Source organism: Girardinichthys multiradiatus, chromosome 9 (genome assembly GCF_021462225.1).
Source record: "Girardinichthys multiradiatus isolate DD_20200921_A chromosome 9, DD_fGirMul_XY1, whole genome shotgun sequence".
Classification (NCBI taxonomy): domain Eukaryota; kingdom Metazoa; phylum Chordata; class Actinopteri; order Cyprinodontiformes; family Goodeidae; genus Girardinichthys; species Girardinichthys multiradiatus.
This window is the reverse complement of record NC_061802.1, coordinates 37,981,823-37,997,233: the sequence shown is the minus strand read 5'-3', so window position 1 is coordinate 37,997,233 and position 15,411 is coordinate 37,981,823. Positions and strand designations below refer to the sequence as shown.

General features: G+C 42.9%; 1 protein-coding gene across 6 annotated transcripts in view; it reads right to left on the bottom strand.

Annotated features, from left to right (window-relative positions):
• Positions 1 to 15,411, bottom strand: part of fryl (furry homolog, like) — an 80,255-nt gene that overhangs the window by 13,458 nt on the left and 51,386 nt on the right. For 4 of the 6 annotated variants that reach the window (XM_047375377.1, XM_047375378.1, XM_047375380.1 and 1 more), the window contains 10 exons: positions 15,182 to 15,343; positions 13,453 to 13,527; positions 13,099 to 13,275; positions 12,862 to 12,870; positions 12,306 to 12,506; positions 9,653 to 9,844; positions 4,849 to 5,246; positions 1,992 to 2,199; positions 1,762 to 1,911; positions 1,543 to 1,641 (listed from right to left, as the gene is read on the bottom strand). In XM_047375377.1, the coding sequence (XP_047231333.1) occupies positions 1,543 to 1,641; positions 1,762 to 1,911; positions 1,992 to 2,199; positions 4,849 to 5,246; positions 9,653 to 9,844; positions 12,306 to 12,506; positions 12,862 to 12,870; positions 13,099 to 13,275; positions 13,453 to 13,527; positions 15,182 to 15,343 (1,671 nt within the window). The remainder of the gene's footprint in view (positions 1 to 1,542; positions 1,642 to 1,761; positions 1,912 to 1,991; positions 2,200 to 4,848; positions 5,247 to 9,652; positions 9,845 to 12,305; positions 12,507 to 12,861; positions 12,871 to 13,098; positions 13,276 to 13,452; positions 13,528 to 15,181; positions 15,344 to 15,411) is intronic. The other 2 variants (XM_047375379.1, XM_047375383.1) reach the window with 1 other exon arrangement.

Genomic DNA, 15,411 nt, shown 5'->3' with positions numbered 1-15,411 from the left:
TGCAGGTGAGATGCCAGCAGAGGTTCTACGGGAGGCAGATGTGAAAAACCGCCGGCCTCCATGCCCGTCCAGTCCAGCGCCGACCCTCCCAGGGCGGGGTTCTTGGCGGTGAGAGGATTGCTCCAGGACCGGGTCGCTTCCTCGAGGCACTCGGGAAAGACCGGCAACAGCTGTCTGCCGGAAGATTTGGCTCTCGGAAGCCGCTTCCCTTCATATCGAGATGTGGTAGTTTCGGTGAGGGTTTCCGGCCACTCGATGCCCAGCTTCTTTGCTGCCCTTCTGCAGACATCATGCAGGTCTGTTGAAGTCGGGTTTGGGGAACTGCAGCGGCTGGTGTCATCCGTCACCGAGGGCTTTGCAACCGACTGGATGGCATAAGGCCCGCAGTCCATCTCGTCGTCGTCAGACCCGAGACTGATGGACTCCATTTCAGATTCGGACTCGGCATTAGCAAGAGTGCTGAAAACTGGAAGTGTGGCCTCGTCTTCCTCTGGGTCAGTCAGTGGCGCGACAGCGTCGAGCTGATCACCCCAATAGGCTCCAGCCAAAGTGGGCTCTCACTCATCAGTACCAGGAACCTCCGGTGGCGGGGAATTGGCTACCCCCATCATAGTATCAACCTCCGACAGGCTAGCTTGGCGTGCTAGCCTGCGCCGACGAGACTTAAGGGAGAGCCGTGCACAGTGCTCGCAGCTCGCCGGTGACGCCAACGCGTCCTGGGCATGTTGCAGCCCCAGACACGAAGCGCAGACAGAGTGGGTATCTGCCCCAGCTATGAGATTGCCACATGTGCAGGTTCTAGATGCTGGCTTGACTCTGTTCATGGTGAGAACGTGTGCAAGTTACACAACTTCTTAAGCTCCGTTAAGGTTGCAGCTAGTTTGGTGACCAGTTGCAGCGCTGCTGTTTGGCGACAGACCAGCGTTGAAAGGGACTCAGAACAGTCGAGCACAGTTATTGAGAAGCGCTCGGCGACAGAGTTGTTAGCTCGCTCTGTGAACAGTTAAGCTAGCTCAAGTTACTGTAATGACCGTCTGAGAGGTGCTTCTGGGAGCGAGAAGAGGTGTTAGACTGAAGATCACCTACGTGACGTCGACTTTTATACTGGGAGGAAGTCCTCCCATGGGAGCGGACGTCACTTCCGCCTGCCAGTCAAGACTGGCGTAATGTAATAGAGCTTCTGGGGGACAGGCGCTGGAGGCGTGTCCCATAGTGAGATACCGAAACGAATGTTGAAAGAGAACCTACTCGTACTCAACACTGATTTGTCTCCATACGAGAGGCTGGACTTATCTTTTCCTGGATCAGCTATATGTCTTTCTATTCTGGCTACCCATGGTGTGATCTCTGAGATACAGAAGAATTTTAATATGTGTTTGAAGCTCATCCCTTTTGAGCTGAGATTATGATACAGCTCAGCTCTCTCTCTCACACACACGCCCTGATACAGCAGCTGAAAGTGCAGCTCTGAGGCAGTCTTCAAAGGGAATGGGGAAGCATCTATAGTGGATTATAAATGCAGCGAACGATGCAGGAACTTACGAGCTCTGCTGCTTCTCTCTTGGCATTATAGGTGTCCAGATGCTCCTGCAGCTCCAGCACACTAAACTTAAGAGTCTCCAAAAGTCCACAAGAGACCAGCTAAAACAGCATAAATGACATAAACAGCACACAAACACAACAGATTAAATATGTATATTTAGTAACAAGAAGTAATATATATATATATTTAAAACCAATGCAGATAGCCATCAGACTCACCGTCTCTGCATCCAGGAGTACGGTGGGGCACTGCGAGTGAGACGTCATGACCTCAAGCGAGCTGAGGAACTGATTGCCCATTCGCTGGAGCCTCTCTCCCAAAAATTGGACAGATGAATGTGTAATAGACCCGAACTTCCTCTGGATATTCTATTAAATAAGCATAAGGAAAAACAATTAAGAGTTTTTCTAAACATGCAGATTTGCAAAACAAATGTAGATGCATTTACCTCAAATAGTCGAGAGAACACGTGGAACGTGTAAACAGCAGAGGAGCCGTCCGTGTCTGACAACATCTGGTTGACATGGCAACGCCAAGCGTCTTCCTCATTGTCGTAGGCAACAGGCTGGAATGCTGCCAGGATGGCTGAGAGGAAGGGTGAAGGAGGCGGAGAGGCCTGGATCTCTGGGAAGCCATCTGCATCACCTTCATCTTGACTAAAACACACACAGGAGCCAATGAGCTACGGTCCGACATGCTCTACGCTCCTTCACTGAAGGGCAAATGTAAACACACACACATGCGCGCTTGTTGTCGCTGCAAGTAAACAACCTCCCTGCTGTTTTTCTCATGCCACATTACACTGTGAAGCTCTAATAACAAGAGATATTAGCATTTTAGCATCATGCAAATGCACCCCCCACCCCCCCACACATACATGCACACAGATACTCACAGGCCTGATGGACCAAACAGCCTGAAGAAGCAGACAGAATATAGATATCTGAAGCCTGCAGTGCCGAGCGCTGCAACGGACACAGTCTCTGTCCTCATCTTCACCCCCCAACTAACGCTCCTCCCCCCCCCCCCCCCCCCCCCTCGTCTGCAGCCTGCCTGTGCTGCAACTGCTAACAGCACAAGCGCACAGCACTATCATCCCACACAGGACTGCAGAGTGCTCTATACAAGCTAAGCATCTACACACACTGACACACACAGACACGCACTTCTGCACGGAAACCCAGCTCCTAGTTGCACACTAGCGAAATGTAGCTTGAGATGGTTTCATCTTTCTCCTTCCGACTCATAAATCCATATCGCACATTTAACTGGATAGTGTTCTGCAGCTTTTAATCACCGACTCCAAGCTACTCACTTGGTTTATGTTTTCTATAAAGGCTTACCTCAGCCAAGTAGAAGAGCTGCAGTTATATAAGATGTTAGCAACTATTTGTTCAGCCAAACTCCTTTTATTGCTTGGTTTCCATCTCTTTAGAAGTGTCCTTCAGCCAGAATTGACCCACCTTCAGAAGTGAAATGGACAAGAGCCAATGTGCATCAAGCTGCCTTCATACTTCCAGGAAGTACTGCCAAAAAGATGTGCACCATTGGATAATGTCTTTAACCTACAAAAGTAATTCATATTGGCTGCAGTCTACTGTCGCTCCAGGAACTGTACACCCCCAGGACCCTGAAGCGGGCAGGGAAGATTCTGGCTGATCCCTCCCACCCTGGTCACAGACTCTTTGAGACTCTCCCCTCTGGCAGGAGGCTGCGGTCCATCCGGACCAAAACCTCACGCCACAAGAACAGTTTTTTCCCATCTGCCACCAGCCTGGTTAACAAAGCCCGGAAACCACCCTGACATTCCCCCTTTCCCCCACACCCCCCCTTTTTTTGCTGACAGGACACCTGTAACCTGTAACTCTATGCGTTACATTAACGCTCAGCTTGGACTCCTGCTTTACTTGCACAATGATCACCTGCACTGTTGTATTGCTCTTGCATCTTATACTGCTCTATATTTACTCTCACTCACTTAAAACTGTGCACTTATATTTATATTATATTGTAGATATGTTTGTACTGTTTAACTTGTACTGTATTGCACCAACTACGCCAAAACAAATTCCTTGTATGTCCAAAAACGTACTTGGCAATAAAGCTTTTCTGATTCTGATTCTGATTCTGATATTTTCCAGCTACCTGTTTTTTTGATGACCTTCAGATCAGTCCTGCAGTTTGTTGTGCTGTTATATTAAGTTTAGTGTTGTGGATTTAAGGCCAATTGTTTAAGAAAGATTATACTAGGCGTTTATATTTCTTGTTTAATTTCATTTTACATGTACAGTTTTTCAACCGATCCCACAGACTAAAAAAACCCAATCTTTAAGTCAATCAGTGGCAAACACCCTTCAGTGTGGATGTGGTTAAAGAAAGATAACAAAATAAAACAGTTGAAAAGAAATGACCGTGGCTGTGTTCAGCAACAGTGGGGTTTTTCTCTGAGATGTTGAAACACATCTGCCGTTCATTCGGGCTGCACCAGCGAAGGTTTACAGCAGATAACCGGAAGGCTGGAGGCAGAGCAGAAAAGTCGCTCTGTTATATCCCTTTGATTACCCAACCTCTGTTTGTCATGTAATATCTTTTATTTGAAAATGCAAGCAGCTTTTTGGAAGACAAGGCTCTACATCAGATGTGTCCAAATTTGTTGGCATGGGGGCCAAATCTGTTAAGTTAAAAGTACACGCAGGCCACAAAAACCGTAAAAAGTCAAAACTATTGTATTGTAAAAATTGTTTCTTTTCACCTGGTCAACAATAAACAGTTTGACTTCTGTGGAAAAGGGATCTGTAAATCGTTGTAGATCATAAGGAGGATCTTGCATGTTTTCTGTTTAAAAATGACAAATAAATGGGAAAATAAGGCCCATAAATTTGGGGATTGATGGTTTTCTTTCATCTTTGCATCTTTTGTGTATTCTCAGCAACAACAAAGTTGACTTCTTGTTCTTGCTTTATAAGAGATTAATAGTTTGGTGAACTGTACAGTTTTTACACCCCCTCTCTAGATCCTCCAGGGAATACACACACAAATTGCCAATCGCTAATATAAGACGCTAAACTTCGTCTTTGTTTTAAAATATTGGTAAAGTTTTACAGCGACTGACCCTTAACACACAGTGAGACTTCCCCCCCCTCCTCCTGATAAAAGTAATAAATTTTTTTCTAATCACACCAGTTGCTTTTATTCATAATAATCAGACAAGAAATACGAAGCGATAGAATGGAAGAAGACATGCACCAAAGAATCAATCCAAAAACTAAAATCTCCATATTCAAAATAATATTTAATCACCCTACCTAGACATGCCAGAGAAGTCTGCCTCTTCTTCCTCACAGCGGTCATCCAGCTCCTTTAGGGCCTTCGTCACATCCTCTTCCCACAAAGACCCACAGGTGCTGTCTGGATCTGGATCCGGCTTAGGATCCGACGGCATGGGTATGCACAGAGGCAGTACGGTCTGGGAATCCTCCTCACAAAAGGACCCCGGTGGTGTGTCGATGGCCGGCGGAGGAGGGGGGGCTGGATCCATGTCCTCATGAGGGTCCTGAGTCTCCTGAGAGTACTGGGGATCCTGCTGGTCAGAGAGGTCACACAGCTCTGGTGCATCAGATGGCAGAGGGGGGACGCTGCAAAACCCAGTGTCCTCGCTCACACTGCTGCTCAGTTCATCTGCTGCGGTCATGCTTACAGCATCCTGCAACACAAGACAAGATGGAGGCACTCAGGTGCAGTCTAACAAGCAAGCTTATTTACTGTGCCTTGAAGAAGTACTCAAAACCTTTGGCAATCTTATTACTTTGTTGCTTTACCACACAAGCTCCACCATCACAAGCGCTTGTCTTTATTCTCTTACAGCTGTTTGCCCAAAGAGCTACATGGTGGCTGCACATCATCAAATATCACAGTTTAAATGATAGTCTAACCGAAATTAAACACACTGCCACACTTTTAAGTTTCAGGATGATTTTGCATTAGCAACGCTGTACAACTAGGTAACAAGCTGCCTCAACCTATTTCACTGTGTTACGACAAAGGTGGCCGACAAGGAAAGACTCAAGGCTCAATGTTGGACAAGAAATAGACTCTGAGGACATATAGGAAATTTCAAAAGAAATATTTTTTAAGAAGACCAAATGACTGGTACCCTTGCTGTTGACACTCTGTAAAACCCATTTTGCTAACAGAAAAGAACGTGTTCTTGTGCTAGAACACTGGTTGGAAGATACAGAGTACAGGATCTTGGATCATTCCTCTTTGCATCACAGTTTTGAAGATTAAAGGAGGTTGATTCTGTGTTCGGTGACTTGCATATGAGGATTTGGCCACATGGTTAGAATCCATATTCTGCTGAAAGACCCAATGACGACCAATGTTTAGTTTTCTGGTGAAGGCCATTACATTTCTGTTTAAAATCTCTTGGTATCTGAATGGGTTCATGATCTCATGCTCTCACAAAGGCTCCCAGGACCTTTAGGATAGAAACAAGCTCTCAGCCTCACAGATCCTCCAACAGCTCAACAGGGGCCATCATCTACATTTCCACATATTCACCGTGTACTTGATGCGAGACCCACCTGAAATGTGCCAAGGTGCTCAATTTTATTCTCATCTGAAGAATTCATTTGGTTCTAGTTAAAGTGCTGCACATTTATGGCAGCTCTGGTACTCGTATCTTGTACTCAATGCTGCTACAGCTGGCAGCACTTGTGTCACTGTCTCCAGGCTTGCAATTAAGAATTGGTCTGAGACACCTGCTTCTGTCTGGATTTAAAATCTTACTGAAAGTGCCTCAACATTATGGTGAAGAGTTATGCTGCCTATTAGTCTACCTGTTGTTTGGGCAGGCACAGATTTGTTTTTCTTCTCCATTTTTCTAACTTTGCTTAGATCTACCGCCCTCAATGTCTCTGCTAGATGCAGAGGAAAAGCAGGTAAACAGGAAGGCAGATGCAGCGGGCTTGTTTAGCAACAAGAGGAGGAAATATTGGTGGGGGGCACACAGGGGCCTGCATCGCATGCCTGGCATGGTTCCACACTTGTGTGTCCAGTGCCTTTCGTTTGTATCACACCTACTGTTTGGTGTAAGATATCAAGTCGAAGGGTTCTGTGAGAGTGGCGTCATACATCATTGGTGCAAAAGTCTAAGTCAAGTCTGAAGTCAATAAATTTCTGACTTTATTCTGACTTGGTTCTAAGTCATGACTCAAGTCCACACCTCTGCTGAGATCTATGATCTCAGATATGAAGGAGGGACATACTGAGGAGGGGTTCTGATCAAGAAAGCTTCAAATCGTCTGGTTGTTCTTCTTTTGCTTTATTTAAAAGTCTAGTGCATTAAGAAAACTAGATGTGGCAGGCAGCCAGTACATCACAAAGACAGCGTCTATATCATGGAAAGCTTTTAGTGGTGCTCATGGCTGTCAAGGAAGGAATGAGTAGGAGTATTGATGGTTTTATCTGGGGCTCATTATACTAAGAGCTGGGGGTGAACCTGGGCGGGGCGACCTTGAAATGATATTGAGATCATTGGCAAGAAGAGCTGAGTTCAGTTCAGCGTGTAAAACTGAGTCACTGAAGGGAGGAAACACTTGTTTAAGAATTTAAACAGAGACATGTTTTACTTTCATGCACTAAATAACACCTCACAGGATTTGTTTTGTGCTTTTCATCATCTTAAGGCATGAACAAAATAATTACGTACATTTTGTTGTACTTTTTACATGTATTTTTTGAAGAGCTTTTCACAAGCCCAATGTGGTGGATAATATTACGGCTGTACAATAGTCAATTTATCGTCACCGGAATATCACTGTGCGCAATAAGCATATCGCGAACTGTATGGACTGCAATAAATGTTAGGTGATTATTTAGGTACCAGATATTCAGGTTCTCTATGTCTGTAAATACATTTGGTGACACGTTTCGTAACGCAGTATTAAAGGTTTTGGAAGGTAAAGAGATGCGAAAGGAGTTGTTTCAAAGCCAAAAGCAAGTTTTCAATAAAACCTTGTTGTTGAGGTGGACATAATGAGTTTTTCTTCAGTAGCTGAATAGATTAGTCTTTTTCTTGGGTCTATGTTTGCTATGAACCCAATACACAAAGACACCAACACTTTATTTATTTGTTTATTGTAAGTCATGTCGTTATTCTGATATTCAGACAATATCGCATGTTTTCTAATGTCGCTCAGCCCTAGACAACTTGTAATTAAAATATGCATACAAAAAACTAATGAAATTTAATATAAAGTGAAAACTATTAAAAAACAAGCTGTTCAATTTTCTATTCTTGTTCAGTTAAATGACTTGAGTTGTTGACTGTTAGCCTAATTTTTCCACACGCTCCTGTCCCATTCATCCCGTATTCAGCTCTTCATCTTGATCCTTCCGACTCTCACTACTGCCCCCCATATTTTAATAACCAACAGTTCATGGCACTAAATAAAAATGAAATAAGTGAATGAATTCAGTGATACACAACCCAACCATGGCAATCTGTTTGTACAACTAAGGAACAAAACAAGAAAAAGGTTCTTTGTGCATCCAGATAACTCATATTTGCTTTCTCTTGTGATTGAGATCAGTCAGATCCCAACTCCTAGAATCCTAATCTCCCTCGGCATCCTCAGCTTCAAAGTCACTGTAATGACTATATTCTCATGTTTCCTTTTCATCAGTAGCTTCATCCTAATATGATTTAAAAAGTAGCTTCACCACCCCCCCTGTTTTGGCTACAACTTCCCACCAACATATCAGTTCTTGCTTCTTAATCAGGGATTATTATATGGTTATTGGAAAGAAGTACACAATGAGAATTGTGACTGCTGGTGAAAATGCTCCACTTGAATTGATGTTTGCAAACCCCCAAAAAACTAGATGTATTGGTTGTCATTTTGCTGTTTGAAACAGGTTCTGCTCCTTCCATCAATAAATATCAATATATTGGAAAATATGACTGACGGTTTACATTGTGTGCTATTTAATAGTACAATTGTAGTGGTTAATGTGACCTGTGTAGGTAGCAGCCTAACTGATAACGGCTATGTCTTGTTTTTTGAGCAGGATATATGTTTGTGGGTTTCTATCTGACAGCAGTGAGGTTTTTTTTTTCTTTCCAAATACTTTATGTTCACTTTTATGATTATCACAATAAGTACAACAAAATACTGTGCTAAAGTTTTAATTTCTGTTTAGTTAATTGAGGTTATCAATCTATATTTTTAACCAGTTAAGTCTCTTACTGTATGGAAGAAAAGAGGAGATATTTGCCAGCCCTCGATGATTTTGCATCAACTTACACTGGTGGGCCAGTAGGTGGCAGTGTATGCAGTGACACAGGAGTCCAATGAACTGGCTTAAAGCCAAGGAAACCATCAACACCCACACAAATACAAGAAAACAACTTCTGAAGAGCTGCACACTGTACTGTTACTGTACTCAAAGTAAAAGATCAACTCACTGGCGTCAGATTCGCTAACTGATGAGAACCGGAACATCATAACAAACTCATCACTGTTAGTAATAAAAGTCAGTAGCAGTTAATAGCATCAGACAGCCTATGGCATGTTAAAAAGGTAGCAAACAGAAGGGGTTTAAGTAGCTGGAGTACGTCTGATTGAGTTTTAAATTCAAAACACCACTTAGAAAAGGACTTATACTCACACATGCTTCTGCTGAAGGGAACCAATCTCATGTCGTTTTCACAAGTTTTTAAATGGAGGATTTAGTTGGAATGGTCAGTTTCTGAGTTATTATGGGGGAGCAGTAACAGCTGGCCTGAGGTGAGTGTTTGCTTTCATCTCTTCCCAAATCACATAATAAAGTACAAGAGCTAAAGAGCCAGCCTTCAGCACCCACAGCCAGAGCAAAGCAACCAAGAAAAGCGGCTCTAGAAGGGAAATAAGCAGCTAAAAATGTCTGATAGCTGGCAGAACTCACATACCCAACCCCATCCAAAAACTCCCTAAATGGCTTATTTTCCGCTAAATAACCAACAAGACAAGAAGTAGAGCAAAAGCAGGCAGAAGCTGAGCAGGAGAGAAATGCAAGCTAAAAAGCACCCGAGCACCACAGTTTATTGCTTCCCTCGATTGATCGCACCTCAGGCAGCTGGCTGCAGGTGCTGTCTGAATGGGCCATCTCCAAACTGGGGCTATCCATTCGGGGGAGAGAGGGGAGGGAGGGCAGGACAGTGGCCTCTTCGGTCATGGCACTGCTGGACGACTCTTGAGACTGCAGCAGAGAGTCCACGTGGTTGGATGCAGTGTCATCCGTTGCGGAGTCGCTGTTCAGCTAGACAACAGAGACGAGACAACTGGTTAGACTTTCTGGAACGCAGCATAGATTGTTTTGTTTATCAACATGTAGGAAATATGGTTAAATCGTGGCTGAACTAAACTATCTTCACCTGATTTGCAATTATTTGATCGTGCTTTAAAAAGTTTTGTTTTAATGCAAAAATCTTAGCTTGTGTGTAATTGTTAATAATAAAACAGAATCTCTTCTTTCCAGAGATTAGAAGACTTTAAAAAAAAATAGGTATCAATAATGAGTCGGGTGGATACATTGTCTGTAAGGAACTGCATGTAAGGACAAAATACAATAATAGGAAGCCTTTACAATGTATAAAACAAATAACATGATCTGACTTTAAATATCAAGCAAGAGAAGTTTAGTCATTTTAGTTTTGAATTCTTTTTACCCTGCATCCTAAAACTGCTTCAGGCTAATCCTATGATTATGACCATGCCATTAGTAATTTCATTTTCATGACTTGCTTCATATTACAAGTACAATGCCTTGCAAAGCAATGACGGACCCTTTTTTATATTTTATCACAGTACAACCATAAAACCAAAATGTTTATTCCTGGAACTTTAAGTGACAGACTAAACAAAGTAGAGCATAGTTGTGGCCTGCGTTTTTATTTAGCCTCTCTGAGTCAATGCTTTGCAGACACCCCTCCACTGTAATTACTGCAGCCTAGACTCTTAGGGCATGTGTCTACCAGCTTTGCCACCAGCAGGCTAATTTATTTGCCCATTCTCCTTTGTAAAATGTCTCAAGCTTACTCAGACTGGATGGAGAGCATCCGTGAACAACGATTATCAGGTCTTCAAACACATGAACATGTTTTTTATCTAAACTGTCCCATTGTAGCTCAAGCTGTAAGTTTAGGGGTGTTGTCCTGCTGGAATGTGAACTCTCGCCCCAGGCTCAAGTCTTTTGGGGCCTCTAACAGGTTTTCATCTAAGACTGCCAATTTTTACTCTGTAAGCTCTCTCCATATAGAGATCATATCTGACTATATACATATACACACTCGACTGTTTTTGCTAAAGACAACCCTTCCAACAACATTTTGCCACCACGTTTACCTATGGGAACGATGGGCTCATGGAGATATGCAATGTTATTTTTTTTTTGTCACACACAGAGTTTTGCATGTAGGCCAAAAAGTTCCAATCAGTCTCATCTGACCAGAGCTCCTTCTTCGACATGTTTGCTGTGCAAATACATGGTTTGTGGCAAAATGCAAATGGGCCTTCTTATAGTTTTCTTTCAACAATGGCTTTCTTGCACAACTGATCAACTGTCTGGTTGACAGATCCTCCCACCTGAGCTGTGAATCTCTGCAGTTCCTCCAGAGTTACTACTTGTCTGCTTCTCTGATTAATGCCCTTCTTGCCTGGCCTGTTAGTTAAGGTGAATGGCCATGTCTTGGCAGATTTAGAATGGGTAAATTCTAAGAATTATAGACATTTGTTGCAACAACAAGAAAACTTATAAAAGTATTTTTCTAGCTGCAGATAAAAACCAAAATTGGTCCTAAAAATAAAACTTACCCATCTCAATAGGCTACATCGGTACATCAGTTAGACAGTAGAGCAATTCTAGCACTAAAGATACATTTTATTCATATTTTGAAATATATCAATATCTACTAATGTTTGTATGAAAACAACAGTGAAAAACCTAAAGTGACAAACCCAACTATACTGTTTTTGAGGTTTAAAAATCTGATTAACTAGAATTTGTAGTTATCTGTAAATATTCTTACAATTTTTTTTTTCTTGTATAACAATAAACAATTCATAATTCTGCACTACTTTATGTTGGTCTATCACATAAAACCCAATGACAAAATGTGGGAACGTTTAAGGGGTGTGAATACTTTTGCGAGGTACTGTAAATGCTGCATGCTCTCGAGTATAAAACTGGAAGAGACTTGGGTCTCTTCAGGAGTCACATGTTCAAAAAAAGCCAAAAGCTCATTCCCTCACCATGCATTATCAAGAAGAGCAGAGGAGGAAGGAAAGAGCAAACCCCTTGAGAATGAGCTAAAGCCTTTATATTATTTTCATGGAAATGAAAGCTTGCAGGGCAAAACAACGAGGAGTTAGAAACAAGCAGCAGAAGTGTTAGAAAATAGCAATAGTGCCATACAGGTTTGCAAAAACCAGAGTTTTGTACCTTAAGTAGACTGTATCAAAATAGTAATAATTCACTGTACTTACCACTCGTACATTTCTATACTGATATTCATACTAATGTTACATTTAAAAACATTTTGAGACAGAGGTGAAAGGACTGGGCTGAGATTTAAAGGAGGCAACTACCACCACCAGCGAAGAAGCAGGCAGCAGGCCCAGCTCAGTATGCACGCACACACACGTACACCATGCCAGCGGGCTGTGTGAGGGGCCGCGGTACATTGGGTGGGTGTGTGGACCCTGATTGGAGTAAGACTTACAAGGTTGGAGCGGGTGAGAATCTGGCTAGCGCTCAGTACCTCCTCCTCAGATGATTCGTCCGTGTCCTCGTGATTGGTGAGGTTGAGGCTTGGCGTGCTGCCAGTGTACTGGCACTCCTGCAAAGACGGCGTGTCTCCTTTGTCCATGCTCTCCAGGGAGCGACGTCGCACCCCCCAGTTGAAGTTATCCATGCTCTCCCCCTGCAGGACATCCAAGCCAACAGCAGTGAGACAAAGTGCACAAGGGGAGCTTATGGGGTAGAAATAAAAAAATAAAAAAACTACACCACACAGACAACATTTCTCAACTTAATAAAAGAAAAAATCTCCAATACAAAATCAACTGAAATCAAACAATGACATCAAGATGTCACGTGCTGGAGTGGGTCATGTGGTTTTTCTCCACATTTTGGGATAAAACATCATGCTAAGGTCTAAAGCTATAAAAGTGTCCACAGTCACAAGGGTTAATCTTCAAATCAATTGGATGGGAACACAAGGGGACCAGCAGGATGGAAAAATAAAACTAATGTAACTTTGGGGTCCAGAGACATACCTGTAGCTCCTTGTAGCAAGAGAGGAAAAAACAATATGTATGTTAGTAGACTTAAGACTGTTAGAAACAATGTTGTTCATTTGTCTCAACTAATTAAAGTCTGACAAGACAAGAGACAAGTAATGGCAGGGCTGATAATCAAAATGCAACTGTAGAAGCATCTGACTTCAAGCACAGCATAAAATACAAACATTTCTGACAAATCTTAATAATCAGATGCTTTCACTGGGAACTCACCTCAGCATCCTCCAACTCCACATCCAAGAAGTCAAAGTCTTTAAAGACACCAAACTGCTGCTCGCTGCCAGTGTCTTCTCCCTGAGCCTCCTCCTCTCTGACCACCTCCTCCACTGTGGGAATCAGGCTGGTCTGCTGGTCCACAGAGTCCAGGTCCTCATTGGATGAGAAAACCACCTGCAAGAGGGAAAAAGGGTTATGTTGTCAAATACAAATTCTGCACATCAGCAGCATTTGTGAAAAAACAATTACTGAGTTAAGCTAATTCAGAACCAAAGCGACCAAGCAGGAAGTTACAGCAGAGTTTATAACAGAGACCTTGTCTGAGGCCTTAGAGAAGGAGAGGAGTCTTACAGATGGGTTTTTGGGAATGCCAGACTCTGGACCACATAGAGACAGGACATTCATCAGCCTCTCTCTGGTTCTTCTCTGGAATAGGAACACATGAAAAGATTAGAAAACCTACCTAAAACAAAAACTTATATACACAGCACTTAAACAACACAATATAACTCCAAGTAAATCAAACTTCTGTGAAATCAAACTGTCCACTTAGGAAGCAACACTGATTGACAATCAGTTTCACATGATGTTGTGCAAATGGAAAAGACAACAGGGGGAAATCTTTGGTGATTAGCAAGACACTCAATAAAGGAGTGGTTCTGCAGGTGGGGACCACAGACTACTTCTCAGTATCTCTGCTTTCTGGCTGATGTTTTGGTCACTTTTGAATGTTGGTGGTACTTTCACACTCGTGGTAGCATGAGACGGACTCTACAACCCACACAAGTGGTTCAGGTAGTGCAGCTCATCCAGGATGGCACATCAATGCAAACTGTGGCAAGAAGGTTTGCTGTGTCTGTCAGCGTAGTGTCCAGAGCCTAGAGGCGCTACAAGGAGACAGGCCAGTACACCAGGAGACGTGGAGGAGGCTGTAGGAGGGCAACAACCCAGCAGCAGGACCACTACCTCCGCCTTTGTGCAAGGAGGAACAGGAGGAGCACTAGTCCTGCAAGATGACCTCCAGCAGGCCACAAATGTGCATGTGTCTGCACAAACGGTTAGAAACTGACTCCATGAGGATGGTATGAGGGCCCAACGTCCACAAATGGGGGTTGTGCTCACAGCCAAACACCGTGCAGGACGCTTGGCATTTGTCAGAACATCAAATATCAGGATTGGCAAATTCGCCACTGGCGCCCTGTGCTCTTCACAGATGAAAGCAGGTTCACACTGAGCACATGTGACAGAGTCTGGAGACACAGTGGAGAGCGATCTGCTGCCTGCAACATCCTTCAGCATGACCGGTTTGGCAGTGGGTCATTAATGGTGTGGCGTGGCATTTCTTTGGAGGGCCACACTGAATCTGATTGAGCACATCTGGGACATCATGTCTCGCTCCATCCACCAACGTCACGTTGCACCACATACTGTCCAGGAGTTGGTGGATGCTTTAGTCCAGGTCTGGGAGGAGATCCCTCAGGAGACCATCCTTCGTCTCATCAGGAGCATGTCCAGGTGTTGTAGGGAGGTCATACAGGCACGTGGAGGCCACACACGATACTGAGCTTAATTTTAACTTGTTTTAAGGACATTACATCAAAGTTGGATCAGCCTCTAGTGTGTTTTTCCACTTTAATTTTGTGTGTGACTCCAAATCCAGGCCTCCATTGGTTAATAAATTTGATTTCCATTGATGATTTTTGTGTGATTTTGTTGTCAGCTCATTCAACTTTATACAGAACAAAGTATTCAATGAGAATATTTCATTCATTCAGATCTAGGATGTTATTTGAGTGTTCCCCTTATTTTGTTTGAGCAGTGTGTGCATATATATACATATATATATATATATATATGTATATATATATATATATATATATATATATATATATATGTATATATATATATATATATATATATATATATATATATATATATATATATATATATATATATGTCTTGTAATTGAAGAAATATTAGGAATACTCAAGATAAATCAATGCAACATTACAAACGGATGGCTGCCTCACTAACTGGTTAGTTAATATGTTTATGGCAGGTGTCCTCTTAAAGACGTTACCTGAGAAAGCTGAGGCCTCTTCCAGCTCACTTGCACCAGTCCATTAGAGTTAGAGCCTGATGATGTTGAGGAGGTGCTCCTTGTCACAGCAATCACTTGTGCCTTTCCATTTCGTCCTGCAGCAGTACGCTGATCACCATATTTATGGCCTATAATCGGTGTCTAGAGAGCCATAAATACACTTTAGCAACACAATACTAAGAATACGGGCTTAGAGGTATTACCTAAAG